The sequence below is a fragment of the Zea mays genome, chromosome 8 (assembly GCF_902167145.1).
Source record: "Zea mays cultivar B73 chromosome 8, Zm-B73-REFERENCE-NAM-5.0, whole genome shotgun sequence".
Classification (NCBI taxonomy): Eukaryota; Viridiplantae; Streptophyta; class Magnoliopsida; order Poales; family Poaceae; genus Zea; species Zea mays.
The window spans coordinates 122,810,213-122,835,442 of NC_050103.1; the positions used below are offsets into that span (position 1 = coordinate 122,810,213).

Sequence of the window (25,230 nt, forward strand, 5' to 3'; positions counted from 1 at the left end):
GGTGACTTATTCTGACGGGAGATGGAGGAGAGACGGCGTCGGTGAGACCGTAAGGGCATAAATGGTACAACGGGGCTATGGGCCCACCTGTCAGGTCTACCACAACATCTGTGACCTATTTTGATGAACGACACAGCTTGAGCGATTCCAACCAAGACGTCATTTGCCAAACTGCATCTCTATCACTTACTCATATGTCAAAAGCACGCATGGGCAAGCCAATCCAGCGCCTTGTTGTGCCGGCATCTCATTCCCATCCCACGGACCCATTTTTTAGGCAAAAAGGCGCACAGGTAGTGACATCCTCACGATCAGTGATGTCTGAGTAGAGAGACCTGAATAAGTAGCAACTTGCCGCCGTACGTACGTCGGCGTCGAGCAATGGTGATCAGTGCCTTGAGCGAAAGCTTTTCCTCCGGGACATAATTGCTCAGTAATGGAGTTCATTATTCGCGTATACGAAAGCGACGTTCGTTCTTGTTCTTCACATGCACGCTTACACCTCTCCCATCAGATTTGAGCTCCATCCATCGATTCCTTCGCTGGTTGTTGTTCGGATAATACCTAGAGAGAGAGACCGGTGGTTGAGCTGCCAACGCAAAGCGCTATTGTATGTTGCTGCAAGCGTCGTGCGAGAGTGGACTCGACGTGTAAAGGAGTTCAGCAGCCCTGCCAATGAAAAGTTGATCCGGCAGACGGGGGATGTGGGATCTGCATGCACTTGGACAGCTTATGCGGAGAAATGCTCGTGCACGCCGCCCGCACGGATCTAGCGGGTGCAGGGTTCTGCCTCTTGATGCAGCGTCCAATAATGGCAATGGTGAGTGGACGAGTGGATTTCTTTTCCACGCGAGGACATTCCTGATTGGGTTTTGTTTATCAGCAGCAGACCATTGTAGTTTTAGCTAGATAGGCATAGGCCTAGCGCTTATGATCTATTCTCCACAAGATCGTGCTGGATGGTGGTCGACTTGCTGATGATCCTCTCCTCATCATCCATGGAGTAGCACATTGCCTATTCTGTTACTCCATTTGAAAGCTTAAACGAACATGAGTAATAACAGGTTTTTCTCGAAAATTGCAGTGGACTCGTTATCAGGGGTGTTTGTTTAGGATTATAATTTAGTCAGATTATATAATCCAACAACTTTTGAACTGCATTAGTTCAAATGTTGTTGGATTATATAATTTGGCAGATTATAATGCCAAGCAAACACCATCTGAGTCGTCTTAAATTCTCACATGGATCTAAAGGATTTCCTCCACCTAAAATGAAGTGGATCCCTAGAAAAGCGAAACTTGGTGATGCATCATGTGACAAATAAAGAAGGTCTGAAGCGTGTTGTTAGAGAAGGAGCCAAGGAATAATGTCATAAAAAAGTTCATGTTCTAAAGGTATAGGTGAAGACTATATCTTGATTTCTTTTACCCTTTTTGTTGCTCGAAAAAAACTAAGCTTCTATGTTCTCTTACAAAAAATTAATTGTCCAGGCTCATCAATAGCCATTGACATTGGATATAAAATTCTGCATAGTTTGCGGTTACATCGGGCCTTAAACAATGCTGGTCTGATGCACCACTGAACCCTACCACGTTGACTGCCACATCATCTAGCCATTGGAACCGAAGCTGACCGTTGAATCCTGATAGGTGCAGTGCGCCAGTCGACCAAGTCCATTTAACACCCTCTCTGCAAACTCGGTCCGGTTCACTACCGAGAAGGTTCGGTGCGCCAGCTGGACGAAACCAAGTTTGCATCCTCTCTGCGTAGTAGGTCCGGAGCACCTCTGTACAGCTGAAATGTGGCAAACTTTGGCAAATACCTCCAACTTGATTTGGTTGTACTTTAGGGTGTTCCTATGACTGAGACAAATATATCTACATACTAGACAACTAGTCTAAATCATGGAATCTGGCCATTTTGATTTCTCTAATTCATATTCCAAATATAGCTCAACTTAGCCTAAAAAATGTCGAACTTTAATCATGAGTTTTTTAACCTCTCTAGTTAGTTCAAATAGGTTCATAGGGGTGTTTAGAACTTATCCAAAGTGTTAAACTACTGTTCTCCAAGTTTTACCCCTTTTAGCTAGAGTCAAGTTGTTTTCTAACTTAGAAACACAACTAGGTCCTAGTAGCACAATCTTCAATTTTAAATCCATGGCGACAACAGAAACATGTGCCTCAAATCATGTCTTAGGCCTAAAGGTAATAAGTGTTTTGGTCCCAAATCTAAACTATATCTAAGTATCGTTTTGTTGATACCCTTTAATTTTTTATTTAAAATAGGCCAATCACATTCTATATTCTCCTATTGGGCAAACCTAAGAGTTCTTAGTTCAGGACCCTAGTCGCTAGAGAATCCTTCTGACCTCATTTCTACTGAAACCAATCGAATCCCTTTCGTGGCCCAAAATCCTGACTTGGGCCAATGAGCCGACCAACCCAGGGCCTGACCTAGTCCTATAGACGAATGGATTACTTGGTACAATAGAGTATTCCAATCTGAAACCTCATCTTGGCAAACTATAGGGATAGTCGGCACCCTTTCTCTATCTTTATTCCCAATTGAAAAGCACAAGAACATTCTGAAAACCATCGGCTGTTTTTAGTCTGATGCATCGAACAGTTTCTTTTTTTTAACAATAGTGGTGTGAGCCGGTCAAATAGTAGCTTCGTTATCACAATGTTTTGAGTTGGCGTTGCATAGACATTTGTGAAGTGACTCTCATAATTACCTGCTTATTGCTTAAGCTTTATAGTTCGTAAAATGATACGTCTACTTTCCAAAATATAATACAAAAGGCAACGAAGTGGGATTTCTATTTGTTAGTGGCCGGAGTATATGTTCACCAAGAGGGGAGATTAAAAAAAGAGTTTAGGCCATGCATGCATGCATTTAACCTATACACTGTATAACAATGCTAGCAACATTGACTTTTTTTTGGGCGAGGTAGTAGTAGTGATATTTGGTTCTCGTCACTACCGAACACAACTCCTTTGCCGAGTGTCGCAGACACTCGGCAAAGGCTATTTTACACTCGGCAAAGGCTTTGCCGAGTGTAACACTCGGCAAAGAACGCTCGACGAACTGTACATCGGCAACAGCCTCTTTGTCGAGTACTTTTTATCGGGCACTCGACAAAGAATTTGCCGAGTGTCATTTGACACTCGGCAAAGAAAAGTCACCGTCACAGCGCCAAGTGACGGTGACGGATCCTTTGCCGAGTGTCTGTTGCCAAGGCACTTGGCAAAGACGGGTCCAGTGGGCCCCACCGCCAGTCTCTGTGCCGAGAGCTCTCATAGGCACTCGGCAAAGAAAGCTTCTTTGCCGAATGTCTAGTGGACTGGCACTCGGCAAAGAGTCCTCCAGTGGGCCCCTTTGCCAGTCACTTTGCCGAGTGCCTTGGCAACAACACTCGGCAAAGACGTCTTTGCCGAGTGCTAGCTGTAGAGCACTCGGCAAATATGTGCTCTACAAACTTTGCCAGTGCCAACGGACAGGCACTCGGCAAAGCCGTCTTTGTCGAGTGCTAACTGGACAGCACTCGACAAAGTATATTTTATTTTTTTTATTTTTGGCAACCAAACTTTTTGTGGTGTGTTCCTACACTATGTAGACCTACAAGTACCATTTTGGTACAATTATAAAAGTGTTTTTTATAACTATTAGATTTAGTTCGTTTATTTGAATTTCTTCGGAAAATTCAGATTTGAACTGCATGTCACTCGAAACTTGGAAAACCGTGCATGCAAAAATGATATTCATGTTACTTAGCATAAGTTACGACCGATTACAGGAGCGGACCGGAAACTTCGAGCAACATGCTCACTAAACATGGTCGTGAACTTGCCATCCACATGTTTAAAAATTGTATAAAACACAAATAAAGTCAGAAAATCATGAAACTTGTCCACGTGTCATGATATCATATGTACATGTTGTGATAAAAAATTGAGAATGTTTGGACAAAGTTGTGAGACACTATGTATAGAAAAATAAGAGAACTACACATGAAATCATAGAGTTTCAATGTGAATCTCTTAGGTTTGTACACATAGCGCGTCATAATTTTCTCGAAATTTTTTCAATTTTTTATCACAGCCTGTACATATGATATTATGACACGTGGACAAGTTTCATAATTTTCTGACTTTGTTTGTGTTTTATACAATTTTTAAACATGTGGATGGCAAGTTCACGACCATGTTTAGTGAGCATGTTGCTCGAAGTTTCCGGTCCGCTCCTATAATCGGTCGTAACTTATGCTAAGTAACATGAATATCATTTTTGCATGCACGGTTTTCCAAGTTTTGAGTGACCTGCAGTTCAAATCTGAATTTTCCGAAGAAATTCAAATAAACGAACTAAATCTACTAACGATAGAAAACTCTGTTATAATTATCCACAAATGATAAATATAGGTCTACATAGTGTAGGAACGTACCACAAAAAGTTTGGGAGACGAAATAAAAAAAAATAAAAATATACTTTGCCGAGTGTCTAAAGATGACACTCGGCAAAGCCTCCTTTGCCGAGTGCCCAATATGTGGCACTCGGCAAAGACTGACGGCCGTCAGCTGTAGACGGCCGTTAACGGCCGTTTGCCGAGAGCCGTATTTGCCGAGTGTTTGACTCTCGGCAAAGCCGTCTTTGCCGAGTGCTTGGCTGTGCCGAGTGTCCCGCAATAAGACCTTTACCGAGCGTAGGTTTTTGCCGAGTGCGGCGCTCGGCAAAGTCGGCTTTGCCGAGTGTCCGATAAAAAGCACTCGGCAAAGCCGCCGGCACTCGGCAAAGAGCCGAATTCCGGTAGTGCGTGAGAGAAACTTTCTATACATGATATATGATGAATGAATCTTTCGCCAATGTACTAACAGCACTCAAGTTGCATTGGCCACACCATGCCATTGCCATGGATCCAGTTGGTTGCAGCGAGGATTCCACCAACACCAAGGCACCAAATGATGCGTGCACGCATTTCAGACGCCATTAAATTAAAGCTTGGGCCAGTGAAACAATTGGAAAAAAAAGTTACTACTGATTAAACATTTTATAATTATTGGATAGTGTGATACACACAACCACGATTACAAGTTGGGATGTATAGGATAGGTAGAAATACTGGTACAATTCAGTGTAGTTACGTTTCCAAAATATTAAATCAGAGCTGATTATATAAAAAGCAAAAATGCCACGCTAGCTTTCATTTTTTCAGTTGCAGCAGGGTTCGTTTTGCGTGCGCCTTTGGTGATGAAACCGGCGTGTTTGGGAACGCATAATGCAGGAGCCTTTTGTAGCCATCGAACTGTAGAATTCTTCCCAAATTAAGTTCGTGCTAAAACCTCCATTCCACCATTTTCCAAACCAAACAGCTGCTCTGCACTATCTCTCTAGTAGGTATAGTGTACTGTGCTTGGAGGCAAATAATTATTGGGAGTACGTCGATCTGAGGCCAATCAAACTGTACTAGCAGCTGCTCCGCGTACACCGGAGGATGACCTCACGCCGTCATTCCCGACGTTGTGCACCCCGCGGCGCCATCTCCAACGACGCCGGCGGCGGCGATCCCTGCTGCTCCATCGTCGTCGTCGTCGGAAGACGACGACGACGCCACCACTGCCATCGGCAGCGCCGTCTTGGCGTCCGCCTCCTTCTCCCGCGTCTCCTTCTCCTTGCCCCAGAGGACGGAGTAGAGCCCAGCCACGATGATCACGGCGCCGAGGACGGCCCCGAGGTAGATCTTCTCGGAGAGGATGAACGAGCCCATGACAGCGACGATGATCATCATGAGGGGGCTGAACGCCGACGCGAACACCGGCCCGGTCTTCTGGATCACCAGGCCCTGCACGTAGTACGCGATGCTCGACGTCACGATGCCCTGGAACGGAACGGAGTCACAATCATCAGCAAGAGCAATAAGGGTGGCCAGGCCAGACCACGCCACCGTCAGCATCGAACATCGATCATATGTATATCGGATCGGATCCCTTACGGCGTAGGCGGCGGCGAGCAGGTTCATGTCGAATCCGATGGTCCAGACGGAGGCGCGGCGCTCCATGGCGAAGGTGACCACGACGGCCTGCAGCGTGCCGACGAAGCAGACGAGCGTGGTGAGCGACAGCTGCGCCGAGTACTGCTTGATGGTGTGCGTCTGCAGGACGAAGAGGGAGGCCCAGGCGAGGGTGGCGACGATGACGAACACCGAGCCGAGGAACCAGTCCCTGCCGCTGATCTCCGCGGCGGCGGCGGCGGGGGCCTCGGCGGCCGCGCGCGACGATGATGCGTGCCTGTTGGTCGTCCACGCCAGCTGCATCAGCGGGCCCTTGTAGAGCGTCATCAGCATCGCGCCGGCCACGGTCAGCACCGTCCCGAGGACCTTGGCCTGGCACGTCACCTTCCTCATCTGCAGCTTCTCCATCCTGCAGGTACGTACGCGCGCGATGGATGAAAGAAACACCGTTCAGTCAACGCGTTTAGTTCGTGTGGGGGGGTCGGAACTGAAGCGCATGGCATGCATGGCGCACCTGAAGATGACTGCCAGGACGAAGGTCATGGCCGGCAGGATGTTGCTCATGGCGCAGGCGAACGTGGGGCCGGTGAACTTGAGCCCGGCGTAGTAGAAGTTCTGGTCGATCACCGGCCTGCAGGTGAAACTGTTGTCATTCTCATCTCACCGCACCGGTAATGGAGATCAAGCAGCAGCTAGAGCGTACTACTAACCCGAGCATCGCGAGGACGAAGATCTGCCAGAAGATTGGCCACGTCATCTTGGGCCTGACCTTCCTGCATCCATTAATTTCCCACAGTCGCATGCATCGTGATCAGTCATTATCAGTGCGCTAGCTTTAGCTCGATAGATCGCCAGAAATCAGAAATCAGCGACGAGGACCTCTCGAGGACGAGGGCGAAGGGGGCGATGGAGAGCGTGGCGAAGGCGTGGCGGTAGACGACGAGCACGTAGTGGCTCATGCCCTGGTTCAGCGACACCTTGGTGAGCACGTTCATCCCGGCGTAGCCGAACTGGAGCGAGATCATGGCCACGTAGGGCTTCGCCTTCTCCACGAACCCGGTGCACCGCGCCATGGAGATCCTTGCTTCTCACTCGTCAACAGAGTCCGGCCGGCCGGGCTCACACAACACGCTCACAGCAGGAGGATGGGGATGGCAATGGGACAGAGTGATAGGTAGGGAGCTCAGAGACCAGCAGGTGACTTGTTGGAGCTGGAAGTGGGCAGAGGTGATGGCTGGATTTTATAGGGTGCTGTGCTGCTGGATTGATTGGTAGGAGCCTAGGAGGAGGAATGGAAGGGTGTCGTCTCTGAGTGACGATTGAGTACAGGTGGAGCCCGCGCGCCCGGGAAGTGGCTTTGCCGGATTCTTGTAGGCGTATATTCCGAAAACGTAGGCGTGGCCGGGTAGTGGCTCGTGAGTAGAATTCCGGCAGGGCCGGGTTTTTAGCCGAAGGCACGGTCGGTTACGCGCCATATGCTTCTTATAAAGCTGCTAAATAATGGGTTTCTGCGTGGAGGAGCGATGGAAAGGAATGGAATGGGATCGGAAACGTCATGGGCGCTGGTGTGGCAGTGGCAAACCTGCCTGTGCCACCTACCGACTCGCTGGAGCAAAACTTGAGCATAGGGATGGCAACGGGGATTTCCCCGTCGGGGAATGCCTCCCCATCCCCGTCCCCGCGGGGAGAAAAAATCCCCGTCTCCATCCCCGCGAACGCTCACGGGGAAGGTTTTTCTCCTATCCCCGTCTCCGTCGGGAAATTTATCCCCGTGGGGAACCCCGCAGGGAATCTGTCCCCGCTAAAAGTACAATATTTAAAGATAAATTTAAATTGATTGTATCAAATTAATGCAAATTTAACAAATAAGATTGAAAATTACAAGAGACATCTATTTTAGAATTTAGTTTTCTATTTTATAACATGTCATGCACTGAGCTTTTATTATAATTTTAACAAGTAAATTGACTAACTTGAATAAAATAGTTTCGTGGGGCGGGTACACGGGGAACGGGGACGGAGGAGGATGGTTCCTCGTCCCCGTCCCCGTCCCCGTGAACCCGACGGGGATTAAACTTCCCCCATTTAGATCCCCGCGGGGACTAAATTAGTCTCATACTCGTCCCCTAATAGGGGAATTCCTCGCGGGGAATCGGGGATCGGGTCCCCATTGCCATCTCTACTTGAGCAGAATCGCGCTGCCATGCTAATGTCACTGGTGAAGCTCTGTAGTGACGGTTATGAATTTAATTTTACTGTCGTTTCTTAGAACCCGTCGGAACTAAGGGTTAGTAGAAATCGTCATTTTTTACAGGCGGACTAGCGAAAGAAATCGATTTCGACTGGCGGTTGAGTTAAGAAAACCGCGGTTTCCACTGGAGCGCGGACGACGTAACAAAATCGCTAGTGATTTTTCATCCGAGGTTCGTTTGCAAAATTTGAATTTTAAATTCGACACACTTAGATTATATTTTTAATAACCGAAATGAGTTTAAATAAAAAAAGTTGTCAACTATAAAGTTTCACAACTTTTAAAGATCTACAACATTTATTTTGTTGGTTTTATCATACGAGGTCGTTTGAAAAACTCGAAAAATTAAGGATAAAAATGATTTATATTGGCGGTTCCTTAAGAAAACCGCCGCTAAAAATCATAAATTTTTACATGTGGTTTTCTTAAGTAACCACGTGTAAAAATACGATTCCTAGTGCGCCACTAAAAATAACACAAGCAGTTCATAACTAAATCTATCTGTAAAAATATATCGCTTCATAGGCTTTGAGACTTTTTTAGCCTATCTGCTGTGTGTTTTTTTCTGACGACGATCCCCCACTCCCCCCTGATGACAAAAATTGACGCAGAATCGCCTGGCCTGTTTCAATCGGTATCTACTACGGTGTGTGTTTTTCTGATGGCAACATTTTTTAGTAAAAAAGTTAAATTTGTCAAAAACAACTTATTCAATAATGCCAAGTCAAGTATAAAATATCCAAAGATCAAAATAAAATGAATTCAAATTATTCAATAAAAAGAAAAAAGAGGACTCTCACTTGATTTTGTTGCATAAACGAATCCCATTCGATTTTTTTTTTTATAGAACGTTCAATCATTTTTTTTTTTGCTTCAGACTGATGGCCCGATCAACGTTGGACTGTGCACATATCGTCCTTTACATGCCGCAGACATGTCAGGAACAGGGTACTGAATTTACAGACATTCGGATTGCTTGAGCTTAATACCCTACATTCTCTACAACTACAAGTGTGGACAAGCTTACAAACTGTAACAGTACTAAACATGTGAGTGTGAAAAGATGACAAGCCGCGCGTAGACAAGGCTTTCGGTTCAGAATCGCAAGAACATCTTCCAGGGGCCGCCTCTGCTCTCTGCGTCGGTCAGGCACGCACTCACGCCCGCATCTTTCCCTGCCTTCTCCCAAGCGAGCGAAAACTACGCCTGGCCTGATCGTCCGTGAATAGAATAGTACGTTCCCAGATCGTTCTGCCTCTTTCTCACGATCTCCTCTAACTAACACGGGCACGTATCTCCAAGTCAAGTCACGCTATGCTATGCTATATTGCTATGTGCCTCTGAAGGTAAGCTACTGCAAAGGCTAGCAAAGAAGGTCGGAGGAGAGCATTTCGCGTGCGTCACGCGAGCCGTCTAGCAAATTAGGGTGCGTTTGCTTGTAATTATAAGACGGAACGGGATGAGACGATTTCTCAAATAAAGTTATTTGGTTCAGGTTCAAGGATTATGACACGACTATCTCAGTGTTATTTTGTCCCTCAAAATTAGAGAGGATATCAGAGGACGTCCCTGAAAACAACACGACCAGGCTACTAATAATAATTTCTTTTTTTTTAAAAAAAAGGCTGCGCTGCGTTCCGTTGCTGCAGCAGATAGGCACGCACACGACGGGAGTGCCCGGTGACTGGCTCTCTGTCTGATTCGTTCGGATTTTAGGTGGCGGAGAATGATGCGCAACACGGCGGGCGAACTAGTTTAGTTTGCCCAGCTTTTCTCCCGCGCCGCTTTTTTTACAAGTGGTGCATGCCGTGAGAAGTTAGATCTCAAATTGCCATCCATGCATGATGGTACAGACTCAAGTCTCCTTTTAAAACATGGGAAGTTTTCTTAGATCTTGTGACTTTTCTTGCAAAACTAAATTGGTTTTTTAAATAAAATTTTACATGGTTTTTATGGAAATCCGACGAGGCCTACGGTTTTAACCACACGAGATATTTACCACTCAGCAAAGCCCGCCACCAACCAGGCAGCACCACAGCGATCATCCACCACGCAAAGGTTTGCGAAGCGGCTCCACGTGTCAGCTCGTTTTCGCTTGACTGATTGGCAAGCCGCTGTTTTTTTTTCTCTCCCCTTTGTTGCCATGCCCCTCTATTTCGGATCAGGAGCTAGCGTTTAGTTTGCTATATGCCCCTCGTCTAATGTGCCGCCTTCTCTCTCAGAACACCACTCCATTTTGGGTATGGTTTCTCTCCCTGAATCAGGGAAAACATGTTTTTCTTATCTTTTTCAAACCTCCTTGACAACAGTTTTAGCTAACCAGGCTATATATATATATATATATATTGTTTTAGTAATGTATAAAATATATGTTTTATACATAATTTCAGCTTATTTTTTACTTAAACTCTCTTATTGGAGTAGAGAATATAGAAGTACGGTTTGATTCTAAAGAAACGTGGGGTTTTTTTTTTGAAAAGTATTAACGCGGGATGATCGGTGCTTTAATATAGAGCTTATTGAGATAGGGACATGGGCTTCCACAAGCCCTTTTTCTCTTCTTGCGCCGATCCTTTTTCTCTGGCAGTCTTACACAACTGAAAATTTTCCAAGGAGAAGGCAAAATTCCAGGAGGGAGTCAGTGTGATCCCCTGAATGTTAGCAGAATCTTCTTCAGTTAGGCGCAACAATAAAAACATGCTTCTTCATGCAGTTGACAGCAGCTCTTTTTAATCAAGAACCGTTTCATTCTGACAGTCTTACAAAAACTGTGGATAAACCTCACAGTCTTTCGAAAGAAGTTCAGCCAATCATAAATTTTCATTGTGGTTATTCATATAGTTATGAATAGTTGTTACTACTAGTGTCTAATACACTCGCGAGAATAGAGTATACGAAAACAACTCTCGAACTTGTCAATCAAAGCGAACTCAACCAAATCCCTCAGCTTGTCAAGTAAAAACTCTAGACAAGGTCGGGAAGAGCAGCCGGTGCCGGTGGGTGCAGAGCCACACGCCCAAACTGCTCCGTCGCGTACTTCTGGTAGACGGCCTTCAGCCTCGCATCAGGGCTAGCACTAGCAGCATGAGATCCGACCAGTGTCTTGGCGCCTTCCCTGACGATCATTGTACAGAAGAAAGCCTTATATACATGCCACCACTCGAAGCTCACTCAGACGGACAACATCCATGGAGAGGAGAGCAACTTACATGATCTGCTGCTCGTTGAGGCCAGTGTGGTGCTTCAAGGTCTCTGTCCAGAGAGGACTCCTCCCCAACGTGAGGCGAGCAGCGTACACAGCGCAAGCAGCCGCCGTCGAAGGATTGGTCATCACCATACCGTAGTCCATCAGCGCGAGCTCTCCAAAGAAGTTTATCGTATGCTGAAGCTGCATCCGCCGTAACACAGGTAGGTGTTCAGAATGATGACAGAACAGGGACAGAAGACGTGTATGAACAGAACAGCAGCTCAATCTTTACCTGTTCATCGGCACTACCGGCAGCCTTCGCGAACCGCAGCAGGAAGTGGTACGGGGTGGGGACCGTAAGGTTCCACTCCATGCTGTTCAGAATAGCCTTCTCGGCGGCAAGAATCTGGCTCCGGTTAAACGCGCCATCGGCTATATGGATTAAGTCATTTACCTGCGCGACAGACGCCTTTTTTTTCAGGGTTCGAGCAACAAGATATGAACGGAGCGCTTTAATTTGGGCTTTGGCCTTACCTCCGGTGCCCAGATCTCCTCGTATTTGCAGGCGATCAGCAACGCTGCCACGCCGACGAGCTGGAGCTCCCTCCTCGGCGTGGGCTGCAGCGACAGGTACCGGTCCACGATGTATATTGTGAGGTAGAGCGTTTCCGGCATGAGCTGGAATCTTCGGTGAGACTCGATGAGCCAGTCCGCGAGGATGGAGCGCATTCTGGGGCTGAGCTCGGGCTGGTTGCCCATGTAGTCAATGGGGCGGCTCTCATGCTGCACAAGACGCAAACATGGTGTATGGTGATGATCAGGCTTGCTTCAGAACATGGCTTGCTGAAGATGAACCCGCAGTTACCTGGGCGGTCTTGTAGAATGTGTAGATGTCCTCAACGTAGTCCACCAAAGCAAGCTGGTTGTCGCCGTCGAACTTGTCAATGTCCTCGATGGGCTCCTTTGGCTTCTCGGTAAGGCCACAGGCAGCCTGACGTCGACGGGAACAAAGCAACACAGGTTTATACGATGCTGATGAACCGATCAGCAATGATGCAGGAGGAGAACGAGTGCTGAACCTTAGAACGCGCAGAAAGGACGGTCGAAAGCGTGCACGCGGGCTTCTTCCTCCTGTTCTTCTGCACAGAGCGGCCGCTGCCGGCGGCGGCACCCTCTGCTGATGGCTTCTTGTTCTCCTTGGGAGCCTGCCCAGCGCCAGGACGAGGGACGTTCTTCGTAGTCACTTTCCTAGCTGGTTTCGTAACGGCGCGCGCCGCTACAGGCTGAGCAGGAGCTACGGCGGCGTCGGCGTTCTGTAGAACCAACCATTGTGGGGATCAGAAAGACCAAATCAGACGCTTAGGATGCGAGAAATCGCAGAACTGAACGCGATTCGTCCTCTTTACCTTGTTCGCCAAAGCGGCCTTCATGAGCTGGGCGCCGAAGCTCCTGGTGATGGGGCGATGGATCCCCTCCGGCAGCTTGATCGCCCTGTAATGGCGACGCAGACAAGTTTCAGATGACGATATTAAAGAAAGAGAACGGCCACGACAATTTCTACCGTCTTACCTGTCGAGGGCATCGGAGACGACGTTGCCAATGTCACCGAGGGCTCGGCGTGTCCCGGCGGCGGCGGCGGCGGCATTCTGTTTCCCGGCGACCCTCGCGGCACCTGACCATCGCCGAAGTGGGACGGCAATTCGATCAGCAATTGCACGGGATGAAATTCGTGTGAAATCGGAGCAAAGATGGCCGTAATGAAATGACAAAGATCGGACTGTTTGGAACAGAAACTTTGCTTGGCGTGAGTTTCAGGAGCAGATAGTTCAAGAAATCGAATCGAACAAGCTTGGACTACTACATGTCTACATAGCAATGAAAACTTGGCACACGGATCTAATAACGGAGCCTGGAAAGATCAAGAATCGGTATCCAGAGAAACGGGGATACATAGAAATCAAATCTTGACATGTGAATGGAAACCAGACGTCCCCTGGCAGCACATAGTATGAAAAGAAACCCGTTCTTGGTGCTGGTGGAGGGTCCAAACAAGCAGGCGAACAACAGATCAAGAACTGGAACTACGCGCAGCGAAAGACCCAAGATTCCGACCGCTCACCTCTGTTCGCCGGCTGCGGAGCGGCAGCGGCGCGGTGGTTCCTCGTCGCCATTGCTTAGTCGCCAACCCGCGGACACCGACGCCAAGAAATGCTGCGGCTGCGCCCGGGCTATCCTTGAAAAGACACGGGACAAGGAGAAGCTCGTAACTTCTCTCGTCTACGGTTTATTGGTTCTGAGGATTGGAAAGGGAGGGAGGGAGGGGCGAGGCTTGTGCCTTTTGGTGTTGGTGAGGAAGAAGACGGCGGTGGGGCTGCAGCTTTATCCGGGGCGGGGCCGGACGGGGCGGCTCCAACGGTCGGAACTCGGGAGATGGCGGACGGTGAGGAAGGCCGCAACGTCTAGACAGGCTTGATCGGACGGCTGGGATTGACGGGACTCGAGGGTTTCTGGGGAACTAGCCGTTGAGGGTCTAAGCTTTGGGCTGCCGTTGCGGCCACCACCGTCTCGTCTTTAAGACATGTTCAACTGTATGTGATACGGACAGATAGATAGTGGTGTATTTTACTATTTTTCCCTTTTTGTTTTCTTCTGTATTTACTTTTTTTTAGAAAAAATAGAGAATTCATTATTTCTTAAAACAAGTATATGCTCGATACAAACTAGTATTCTGTGACGTCAAATGGCTAAATGATTCGTTCTTAAAGCTAGTCGTGTGGTTTCATGGGTAACATAATTACCCTCTCTTGTGTGGATAACTTATCTCACCTGCATAACCTCCTCCACTATGAGACGCAAGACCTCTCGCTCTCGAATTAAAATCAGTTGTTCGGACTGCTGTAATTTATAGAGACAAAACACTATATAAACAATAAAAGCCGTTTCAAATTAAAGCCAAATTAAAGCCAAACAAGCAGTTTGCTTATCATAAAAGAACAAACTGAGCTACTATACGTTTGAATCACCGATGGCACATCACGTTCTTCATCAACAAGACAAAAAAACCCTTTGACGGTCATGGACTCCACTTCTTCAGCATCTCTAACCTACAACACAACATAGTAGGCACTAAGTAGCCCAAGGCCACTGTGATCCCTCTACCTCTATCAACTTATTTATTCTCATCTCTCATTTTAAATTCCACTATATAAACAGTTCAGTCTACAGTGTAAAACAATGTTTTGCTCTATTATGATATAGATGGCACCATTTATGTTCACCTTCCACCTATTGACACTCAAATTCGTCCAAGTACCTATAGTCGCTCGCACAGGTTGGTCAAATGGTCGAGTTCACTCAGTTTGGATGATCAAGTACATATGGTCACTTGGTTTGATTGACTATATGCACTTATTACTCAATATCTTTTATCGATTGACAATGATGAAGTCAGAGATGAAAGATAAAGAATTGAAGTTTATTTGGTCGTATCAAGTTGGGAATCTATTTTATGGAGGACTAAGTCAAAGACGACATCAAAGGATAAGGTAGGTGTATCTTGCCTATGTGGGTTTGGCCGTACGACTTCACATGCTTAAGTATTGGTCACAAGTTCTTGGATGTCTGCAACAAAGATGATATAAGTCTAGGTACAACATGTTAAGTTAAAAGGGATGCTTGTGCATGATATTTGGGAGATAAAGAATGTAAGAAAAAATGAAATAGTATCCATTAATAGCTAAGAATTGGTGTTTGCTGGTCAACAAAACTATTTGGACCAACAATATTTGCTAGTTTTTTTGTTATAGTTTAAATAATGTAGAGTGAACCTGAGAGAAGGCAACGAGGTGATCCAGATGATCAACATCTCCAGAAATCTCTACTACTTATTAAGTAAGCAATAGTAGTCTGCCGTTCTGCCTCTGACATGTTCTGCCAACAGCCGTTCTGCCTCTGAACCGCACGCCTCCTACATGTGGGCCCCCACAGGCAGGCCGTACACACCTGCCAAAATCATCCAAGCAGCCGCGCAAAAAGACATACCTCAGTGTGGCACTAGAGCTTGAGGAGTTAGAATGAGCAACAGATGATCCACAACAACGCTTATAAGCCACGTTCTATCTCTTTCAGTGGCCGGTATGGTACTAATCAAACAAATCCCATACCAGCGCCTATGTCTAGCATTCGTGCAGCCCAGCAATTCGACATGCGGCCCAGCAGCCCAGCGCCCCTCCTCTTCAACGTGCGGCCCAGTATCTATTGCCAGCGCCTCTCCTTGGCCGCGCAACCTCCACCACGGCGCACGGTTCTGCTCTTCACGCCCACCCCTGCCTCCCTGATCCCCTTTCCTCGCCCCCCGACCGTGATCCCCGCCGGCGACCGCCATCCTCCCCCGCGACGCACCGCAATCCTCGCCCCCACGTCCGTGCTCGAATAATGGAAGGCGTGCCCGCCTCGTTGAGCTTCGAAGGCCGCGCCCCGCCATCCTCGCCCCCGAGCCCGCAATCCCCTTCCATCGATGGTATCACCCACACGTTGTGTCCCGCCATTGTTCTCACCCCATTACGAGTGGAAGGAGGACATCCGCATGACCACACCAGTCAAGGCCATGCCCTTGCCCAATGCCACCCCCAGATCCGCGCTCGCCGAGACAACCCCCCATCCCCCTCAAGAAGCCCAGCGATGGCGCCGTCATCGAGGTCAAGGAGATCAGAAGATCGCCTACGCCAAGATCTGTCTCCAGCGCCATCGGCCTCTCATCCAACCCCGGCCCAATCGCTGCTCCAATGCTCCTTCGACCAGGTTCTCCTGTAGAAGGTACGAGCCCACCATCCTTTCGACCTATCCGTGCGAGATCTCCGTGCTTGAGGTATCTCTGTGTCGAGGGAAAGCGAGTGCGAGATCTCCATGTTTGAGATCTCCGTGCTTGAGGGAAGCCCCGCCATTCATGCCTCCGAGCGCCACCATTCTCGCCACCGAGCTCGCGCCCTGCACGCCCGCGCCTTCCCCTCCCCCTGAGACAGCCACCCCACTCGCGGGCACAACCACCACCGCGACAGCCACCGCCCCCTGCTCGCGTTCTTCTCCTCCAAGTTAGCCGCCGTGAGTTCTCTGTGTTTGTTGATCTCTGTGTTTGTTGATCTCCGTCCCCCTGCTCGCGTGTTTGTTGATCTCCATCCCCCTGCTCGCGAGTGCGAGATCTCCGTGTACAGTCCTTTTAGTATTTTCTATTACTAACTGAGATCAAATCATCTTGCTGTTTTTTGGTTTAGGTAGTAGCAGTAATCACAGCTAACCCATTGGTTGTTTCTCCAAATACGATAGTTGGCTACATTGTAGCAATGTTCTTTTAATTCAGAGATGCCTACTGATTTTTGTCATGCTTTGGTGTGCGCAAACTGTTATTTGTCTACTGATCATATTGTTGCCATGGCTTTGCTTTCATGTGCGCAAACTGATTTTTGTCATGCCTACTGATCATATTGTTGCCATGGCTTTGCTTTGATGTGCGCAAACTGATTTTTGTCATGCCTTTGATTACACTGTGGGATATGATGCCAAGCAATATGATATTTCTAGACAGGCAAGGAACCATATCTTGATACCTGATATATGAAGATTAATGACCACAAATCTATGGCTCCCTTTGTTGAGTACCAAATGGGTGTTTTATCCTCTCTGTCAAGTGAATGCAGTCCGAGGCCAGGGTGAGATCTGTAGCGGAGCTGGGGCCAATATTTATATTTGTATATAATTTTCAAACTGGTACCCTTATCTCTGAGATTTTACTAATAGCTATTTCCTGTTTTCCTCTTTGGTTTGCAGATGTCGTTGGCATTGAGAAGCACATACATAGTGGCTTACGCTGCATGTACTCGTGCAAATCTGGTGGCAATAGTCGGGCAGAAGGTAGTGAAGGGGAGAGGATGTGGTTCATCCTCTGAAGGTTTCCCTAGAGGACTTGTACAATGGCACATCGAAGAAGCTTTCTCTGTCCCTGCGGTGTCCTCTACTTCAAGTGCAATGGGTGGGTCATCTGTATCCATAGGGATGCCCTATGTGGTATATATTAGATTTCAATATCTCATAATCTTGTTCTGTAATCCTGCAGTATGGGTTCAAAATCTGGAGATTTATTGAGGTGTGCTGGTTGCCAGAGTTTTGGCTTTAAGGTCCAAATATGGCAGTTGGGACCTGGAATGATTCAATAAATACAACATCCTTGCAATGAGTGCAAGGGTTCTAGAGAGACAATCATTCAACTTTGAACTGAACTTTCATCTCTTTTCACTTGGAATACAAAACAGGTATTGTGTATTTCTGGCACTCATCTTTGCAACTGAATTTCTATATAGCACCAAATCTAGGTAGCATGTGTTCTTTTTGGCTTTACTTTCAGAAAAATCCTCAATTTTGAACTGTAGGTTCCTGATGAAACCTTTCTATTTCTAGATTGCCTGCTCCCCACGATGCCCTCCCCCCACCCACTACCCCACCCCGAGAGCGCTGCTCGGGAACCACTCCACCACCGAGACCGTCGTGGCGATCGGCTCCGTTGTCGGCCCGCCCGCGACTATGTATCCGCTCGCGCTTAGCTAGGTTTTAGATCTGAAAATGGATGGTGACGGGCAAGGAGGGGAATCCCTCGGCGCACAAGGGCGTCGCCTCGACGCTGAAGGTTGAAGTTGTCCCCATGGCTACAGCAGGTGCCATCGCTCGCCACATCGAACATCCACTGTCCCCCAGACCGTGCTCCAGTGCCCTACAGTGATAGAAGGCCAGTGAGGAGGGCCCGGTGCGGTACGCGCTGGAGCTCCGCAACCGCGAGTGCTGCGAGGCCACGGCGGCGTGGGAGGCCGAGGTCCAGCGGCTCAACACAGAGAACCGCCGCCTCGCGGACCAAGCGATGATGGCGAGGAGGAAGCGCAAGGACGGTGGTGGTGGGTGGTGGGCGAAGGTCAGGATGGCAGCGACCAGGTGGACGCCGTGTGCGCCCGCGGTCTCGGTCGCCGAGCAGACCAAGGGGAAGGAGGACGACAAGTACCACCACTACAGCGGCAGATGCTTCTGTGTCTAGACTAGGAGACGAGACGGCGGCGACGATCTAGCCCTCCTTTTGTTAGTAGTAATTACTATTATAATTCAGGACTTGGCAGGTGAATGTGAATGCTGCTGGGTTGGATGCATAATTCTGGAGAAGATGATGATTGTGCTGCGCAGGCAGTAGTAAAACAACATGCAATTCATATGATCTGTTCAATACATTATACATAGAAAGAATGCATGGTGTTCCTGTATTCTGTAGTACAAGGAATTCCAGGATCTCAATATATTGCTCTTGGGAATTTAGCACACGGTTCAAAACTTGTGAATTTGGCCGCGTGAGGATGTGATGAATGGCACTTGCTTCAGGTTGTAATCAATTTTCCCCATTCAGTCAATCTTTGCTCTGGAGGTTTTACAAGTAAGTTTTGTTTAGTATGAAAAGTATTCAGATTTGCTACTTATTATTGACAAAATTAGAAGTTAAATACTATACACATGGTGTGTATGTGTAATGCTTTAGGCAACAGGGGGGAAATATATAAAAGTATCAGGTATAGTATAGGAATCATCAGGGGATTGATCTCTTGGAGTTTGAGAAGAGAAGGATTATTGGGAAATGCAAACGTCTGTTATCTCTTCTACTGATGATGCGAAAGGTTCTGTTGTCTGTTCTTGTAATGAAGGTCATGCTGCTTTATTTGCATCTTATAATGTTCATCTACTGACAGCATTGGTGTTGCAGCGTGGTTCTCTCTCTCTCTCTGCTGTAATAGGTGAGATGCAGTCTGGTAGCAAAAATATTTTGGTGATCTCAGATTCTTCTGGTAGTAAAATGGTGAGTTCATTATCTAGCTAGGATGTTACTGTTTCATTATCTAAAAAACTCGCTACAGAGCTCATTTCAACTTGTGTTTTCCCCTTTGGTTTAATTTGTTTCTAATTTCCTCCTAGCTCTATCTGATATGATAATCACTATTGTGTCATTGCCTTGATGCCTTTTAGCTCTATTTAATATGATAATCACTATTGTATTCAATCATCACTTGTTTTCAGGGCAAAGAAAGAGCATTTTGTGCTGAAGGCGATCTTGCTGCACTTGTCCGGTCGTCAGTACCCTATTTTAAATTATGAGACGTTTTTTGTTTTACTTGACTACTTGATACATTGTTTTTATTACATGTCTTGAAATAACATATATCTAAGTGTGTATCTAAGTATGTTCAATTTAAAACAGAGGGAGTATTATATTTATAGATCTTTGGTGTCTGTAAATTACTGAACTTTTACGGAGATTATCGTTCTGTAAATGGTACGTGCTTCGTACTCAACTAACAATCAGTGTACAGTCCTCCAACCTAGGCATGTAAGTCCAAACCAGTCAATACGCATTTGGTTTACAACCCTTCAGCGCACACAAATGCTATGTGAAATGCCTTTATAACTGTTATATATTATACAAAATTACAACTTCTCTGATTACTTCCCTATACTCTTGCACTTTTCTTTTTAAATTGTTCTTTGCTGAAAAAATGTTTTTCTCTTCACTGTCAACAGAGGATTCACCAATGCGAGCACCGGCAGAACAGTTTCTTACAATGAGGGCACTTGGTGCTCCACCGATCATAGTAGCACTTATAGCCCAGATTGCATTCTGTGGATTCCTGGATACAAGAACATCACTGCATACTTTGGGTATGTCTTTGCTATATTATTTTCACAAAATATGGTCGAGGCCATTAAGGATGTAGTTTGCTGTTGTAGCCCCTCTGATCGCCATATTCTCTATAAAACGATTTTCATCTTCATAGCTACTCACAAACTTTTTAAGTTCCTTTGACGGAATATTCAGAAAAGTGGGCGCATGTATCTTCATATTTACTCACAAACCTATCAATTTATGCTTGATGTTTCAAGAAAAATGGGTGCATGTATCTTTTGTAAGCAGAGCTATGAAGTTTTTTTGTGTCATAGGTAAATTCCTACCCCACAGATTGGCACTGGAGGTGATGATTTTGTCCATACATTGGTAGTTGTTGTTGAATCCATTCTTCAAGAATCCGTTCTTTCTCTTTATCTTTTTGGTGACTTCTTGTTGGGTTTCAACTCTAGCCTACCCAAACTTGCTTGCGACTAAAGATTATGTTGATGTTGATGATACTTTCAGGTGCTATACTTTAGCCCATGCTGCGAGTGAGAGAGGTGCTAAGCAGACGTCACTGTTTCGAGCAAGAACCTTAAAGGAATACCAACCGGTAGGATATCTGCTTTTAGCTGATGTAATATATTCATTTTCAATGTAGTTATGTTCTGCCATAGGAGATCTTACTATTCATTTTTGTTGGTTATGCAGGTGGTTTTTTTCTAGAACATTCATTTTTTGTTGATGATGTTATCAATGTGAGGTAATTCAGCTACTTATTTGATTCATTCTTCTGCTTAATTTTAATTCATGAGAGATGGTTTAAAGGGGCTGCCATAATGTGAGCATTTTATCTTCCTTTTAAAATTCTAGCGGACACCAGAAGTTGAGTTTGTTCTGGTTTAACATACATAATGTGTTCAAGCTGTCGTTTCAAATACATCGGTTTCAGTCCCCTGCCTGCACATAATACTCTCTTAAACCGCTTCGAACAGGTACTACCGCAACATCACTGCAAACACTCTAGCAGTGCTAGAAGCCATGGCTGCACACAATGTGAGGACTCTCATCTACTCCAGCACATGTGCGACCTATGGAGAGCCTGACAAGATGCCCATCGCTGAAGGAACTCCCATGGTCAGTAGTTCAGTTCTGATTTCTGAAACCTTTAGTTCCTTTCTAAAATCAAGTTGAACGCCTCTCTAGCTAGCATTAACAAAAGATGAGGTTAAAGTTTACAAACTTCTCCTTCTCGAGTTCTGAGCATAAACTATATATGTCGTGCAGTTCCCGATCAACCCATATGGTAAGGCCAAGAAAATGGCGGAGGACGTCATTCTGGACTTCTCAAAGTCGAAGAAATTAGACATGATGGCCGTCATGATTCTCAGGTTGGATTGGATTGAACACACACCACGAAACCAGAACTACCCCTTTTCCAGACCATCGTTACATTAGTCGTGCTGAGGGGGTAGCAATGTGATGTGTAACATTGCACTGCTAGATACTTCAATGTCATCGGTTCTGACCTAAAAGGCAGGCTGGGTGAAGCTCCCAGACATGAACTGCGCAAGCATGGCTGTATCTCGGGGGCATGCTTCGACGCGACGCTAGGAATAATTCCAGGCTTAAAGGTACGTTGGTTTTACTTTTACCATTTCAGAAATTGCGGTCAGTTCTTCTATTGTCATATCCTTGAATCCTCCGTGAGAGCCTCAGGGTGGCATGGGTGTGGCAGAAGGCGCACAGGCTATGATTCTGTGAAGAGGTCTGGTTGCGTTTAAGCAAGCAGTCTGGATGGATAAAGCTTAGGTGAACATAGTATTACTTCTAGAGACCTCTCCTCAAGGGCTCTTAGTCACTCACATAGTGCTCATGGTCATTCGTTCGATTCTTGGATTCATATTTATCGCAGGCTTTAACTGGTCAATGTAATATCATTTATTTTGTTGTAATTTGTTTTATCACTTAAGGTAATTTGTGCTTGATTTAAAATTTTACATTTTTGAATAAGTATTTTGAATAAGTTTCGATACCTCCAACTAGAGTTTAGTTCTATTCTGATTTCAGTTTTTTTTTCAGTTGTGGAGCGTGTTTTGTACTGCTTCAGCCATGTTAGATTTCAGTATTACGTTGACTTCAGCCATGATAGATCACTAGCCATTTCGATACCTCCAACTAGAGTTTAGTTATGTTCTGTAATAGAGTTTAGTTCACTATTGAAGTTTGTATGGTATTGATGGTTGCAATGTAGTGGTGAAACAACTAGATTCAAATAACAAAATTTATGTGTGGATAGGATCACAAATGTATTAAGAAACCTTTTCTCATAGCAGTACTGTGGTATTATGTGTTTCCGTTGCAACGCACGGACACTCACCTAGTACACTAGAAGACTCATTGAAGACCTATAAGAATACACAAGAGTCCAATACACAAGACAAGATAAAGATAAGCTGGATGCAAAGATCACTGAGAAACAAAGTTAGAGAATGCCAGGTTCATCAGTCATCGGACCAAAGGTGTCATGCCATCCTTAGGGGAGCGAAACTTAAATATAATTTCCATTTTATCATTTCACACCCACTACTATGCATAAGGTTTCATTTTTACTTGGTATCCACAAAGTATTGTTTTTACCATAAGTACGCATAAATATGGGGAAAGATTCATATTAAAGGGGAGAAGTGTTTATAGGATCACAAAAGTTAACTCTCCCTTGTGCTTTATTGTCATCCTTTCTGATGTTTAATTATAAAGGAGGAGAATTTATAGGACCAAAATAAGGCCAACTCATATCAAATACAAAAATCACAAATTCAAACTTTTCATAAATGCTTTTATTTGGTATCAAGCCTTAGTAGTATCAAGCATACAAAAACAAACTATTGTGGTTATAGTAGTATTTGGATAAGGGTAGTTTAAAAAAGGGAGAGACAAATAGAAAGAAGTTTTAAATGAGGAAATATCATCCTATATTCGGGAGAATAGTCCAAGAAAAAGTGGAAGTGAATTACAGAGTTAGAGGAGGCTTATGTCCATAATACCACAATACGGGGACATTTATCAAGAGCAAGAAAGTTTTCATTTAAATGTCTACAAGTTGTATCATCTTATATCATATGAATCTTGCCTTTGAATTTGCATCCTATCAAGTAGTTTGCAATTTACATTTTGGTATTTATTATTTTCTTGCCTTTGTTGTGTTGTCATCAATCAACAAAAGAGGTAGATTGTAAGGGAAATGGATTGAAGTCCATTTGATAATAGAGTTGTGGTGTTTGATAATCAATACAACCATATAGACTAATATTATTGTTAGTGTTTTTCATAGTCCAAATGATGCAACATGGACTTGGACAAAAACAAATTGGTGATGGAGATGGGCAAACACCTCAAGAAAGACATTAGAAGACTCATTCAAGAACCATAACAACATTTAAGAGTTTAAGACACACGATGGTACAAATGTAAACGTGAAGATCATGAAGAAACAAATCAAGAGAAGAGATTATAGGGTGTCAAACCATGTTGAGAGAGTATCAAATTATACTCTAGAAGTGAACCCTAATAGACTGAAGAATAGGAGTCATCGGACCCCAGCATCATACTCAATGAGGGAAGGACATTAGACCAAATGGTACTATTGTTCACACTCATAGAAGGCGTCAGACCCTATTTGATGAGGACATCCTCCACTATTACCCGTTGGCAAAGACGCAATTGGCCCAATTGGCCAATTGTAGTCGGACGGCGACCGTGTGAGCCTCAGAATTATCCCACCTCGCTTAAATTGGGAGGAGGAAGCCACTTTAAAAGGGATAGCCACCCTTCTCCCATTGGACTAGTCTTTTAGGGCGATTTGGCCTTTCCCTGAGTTGGATGTGCTTAATGAATTTTTGGGCTCCGGGCAACCCTAATTTGTTGGGCCTCGGCCAACCCCACCTAGGCTGGGTGTATCATCTGGTATCAGAGCTAGGGCCCATTTTAAGAAGGTGGGAATGATGAGGACATCCTCCACTATTACCCGTTGGCAAAGACCCAATTGGCCCAATTGGCCCAATTGGCCCAATTGTAGTTGGACGACGACCGTGTGAGCCTCAGAATTATCCCACCTCGCTTAACTTGGGAGGAGGAAGCCACTTTAAAAGGGAGAGCCACCCTTCCCCCATTAGACTAGTCTTTTGGGGCGATTGGGCCTTTCCGTGAGTTAGGTGTGCTTAATGAACTGTTGGGCTCCGGGCAACCCTAATTTGTTGGGTCTCGGCCAACCCCACCTGGGCTGGGTGTATCACTATTATTCAGCGAGCATCGGAGTTTATTAACTAGAATCCAATTATTACGTAGAGAGGTTCTAGGGAGGAAATGGGGCGTTGGGCTAGTCCAATGGTAGATGTCGTACGATACAGGCATACTCCACGATTGGCAATGGTTAGTGCTGATACAGTACTGATATAGTCCGATGATCACAAAGTTGGATGTTCAGGGTGCAAAGACTATATCTCTTTGTGGGGTTATAAATATGATCTCAAACTAGCTATTTGAGATGTGTGGCAGTTAGGAAACATATCGAGTAAGTTGAGACTCATACACAATAGCTCTAGACACCTAAGTGCTTAAGGAATCACTCGCTGATTTAGTTTAGGTGCTTTACAAAGCACCTAGATTAGTTAGACGTCTATCATTAACGCTGGTTCTAGGTTTTTTATAGTGACTAGAAGTGAGGAATAAATACCTCTACTACCCTGTGGTGCTTGTGTGCACCATTGTATTGATTTGTAGTGAGTGAAGATTGTAAGTCTTACTAGATCACACCAACTATGTTTATGGTACAACGCCACCATGCATAGGAGGGAATGAAGCCCATGATGTTTTGGTCAAAAACTCGATACTAGATATGACAAGGAGCGTCGAAGTGGCCACAACCGGACCATCACTTGTGTGTGTAGAAGGTGCAAGACTATCAATGGAGTTACCTAGCCGAGAGACTGTCTCTTGTGTGGGTCAAAGTCGCCTAGAGGGGGGTGTGAATAGGCGAAACCTAAAAATTAAAACTTTATCCCCCAACTAGATCCCTTGATTAGTGGTTAGAACAAGA

At 45.7% G+C, this 25,230-nt stretch overlaps 2 protein-coding genes across 2 annotated transcripts; both read right to left on the minus strand.

Moving 5' to 3' along the window:
* Positions 1–5,024: 5,024 nt before the first annotated feature.
* On the minus strand, positions 5,025–7,259 carry LOC103635809 (WAT1-related protein At5g07050). Its single transcript, XM_020543313.2, has 5 exons — positions 6,891–7,259; positions 6,722–6,784; positions 6,526–6,642; positions 5,994–6,420; positions 5,025–5,879 (listed from the first exon to the last, which is right to left on the minus strand). The coding sequence occupies exons 1-5, from the start codon at positions 7,082–7,084 to the stop codon at positions 5,502–5,504; spliced, it is 1,179 nt and encodes a 392-aa protein (XP_020398902.1). The 5' UTR covers positions 7,085–7,259; the 3' UTR covers positions 5,025–5,501.
* A 3,695-nt stretch (positions 7,260–10,954) lies between these two features.
* Positions 10,955–13,801, minus strand: LOC542307 (cyclin 1). The gene is made up of 9 exons (NM_001111893.2): positions 13,569–13,801; positions 13,019–13,121; positions 12,856–12,940; positions 12,529–12,762; positions 12,315–12,440; positions 11,984–12,232; positions 11,742–11,903; positions 11,472–11,650; positions 10,955–11,377 (listed from the first exon to the last, which is right to left on the minus strand). The coding sequence occupies exons 1-9, from the start codon at positions 13,618–13,620 to the stop codon at positions 11,227–11,229; spliced, it is 1,341 nt and encodes a 446-aa protein (NP_001105363.2). The 5' UTR covers positions 13,621–13,801; the 3' UTR covers positions 10,955–11,226.
* Positions 13,802–25,230: the final 11,429 nt, after the last annotated feature.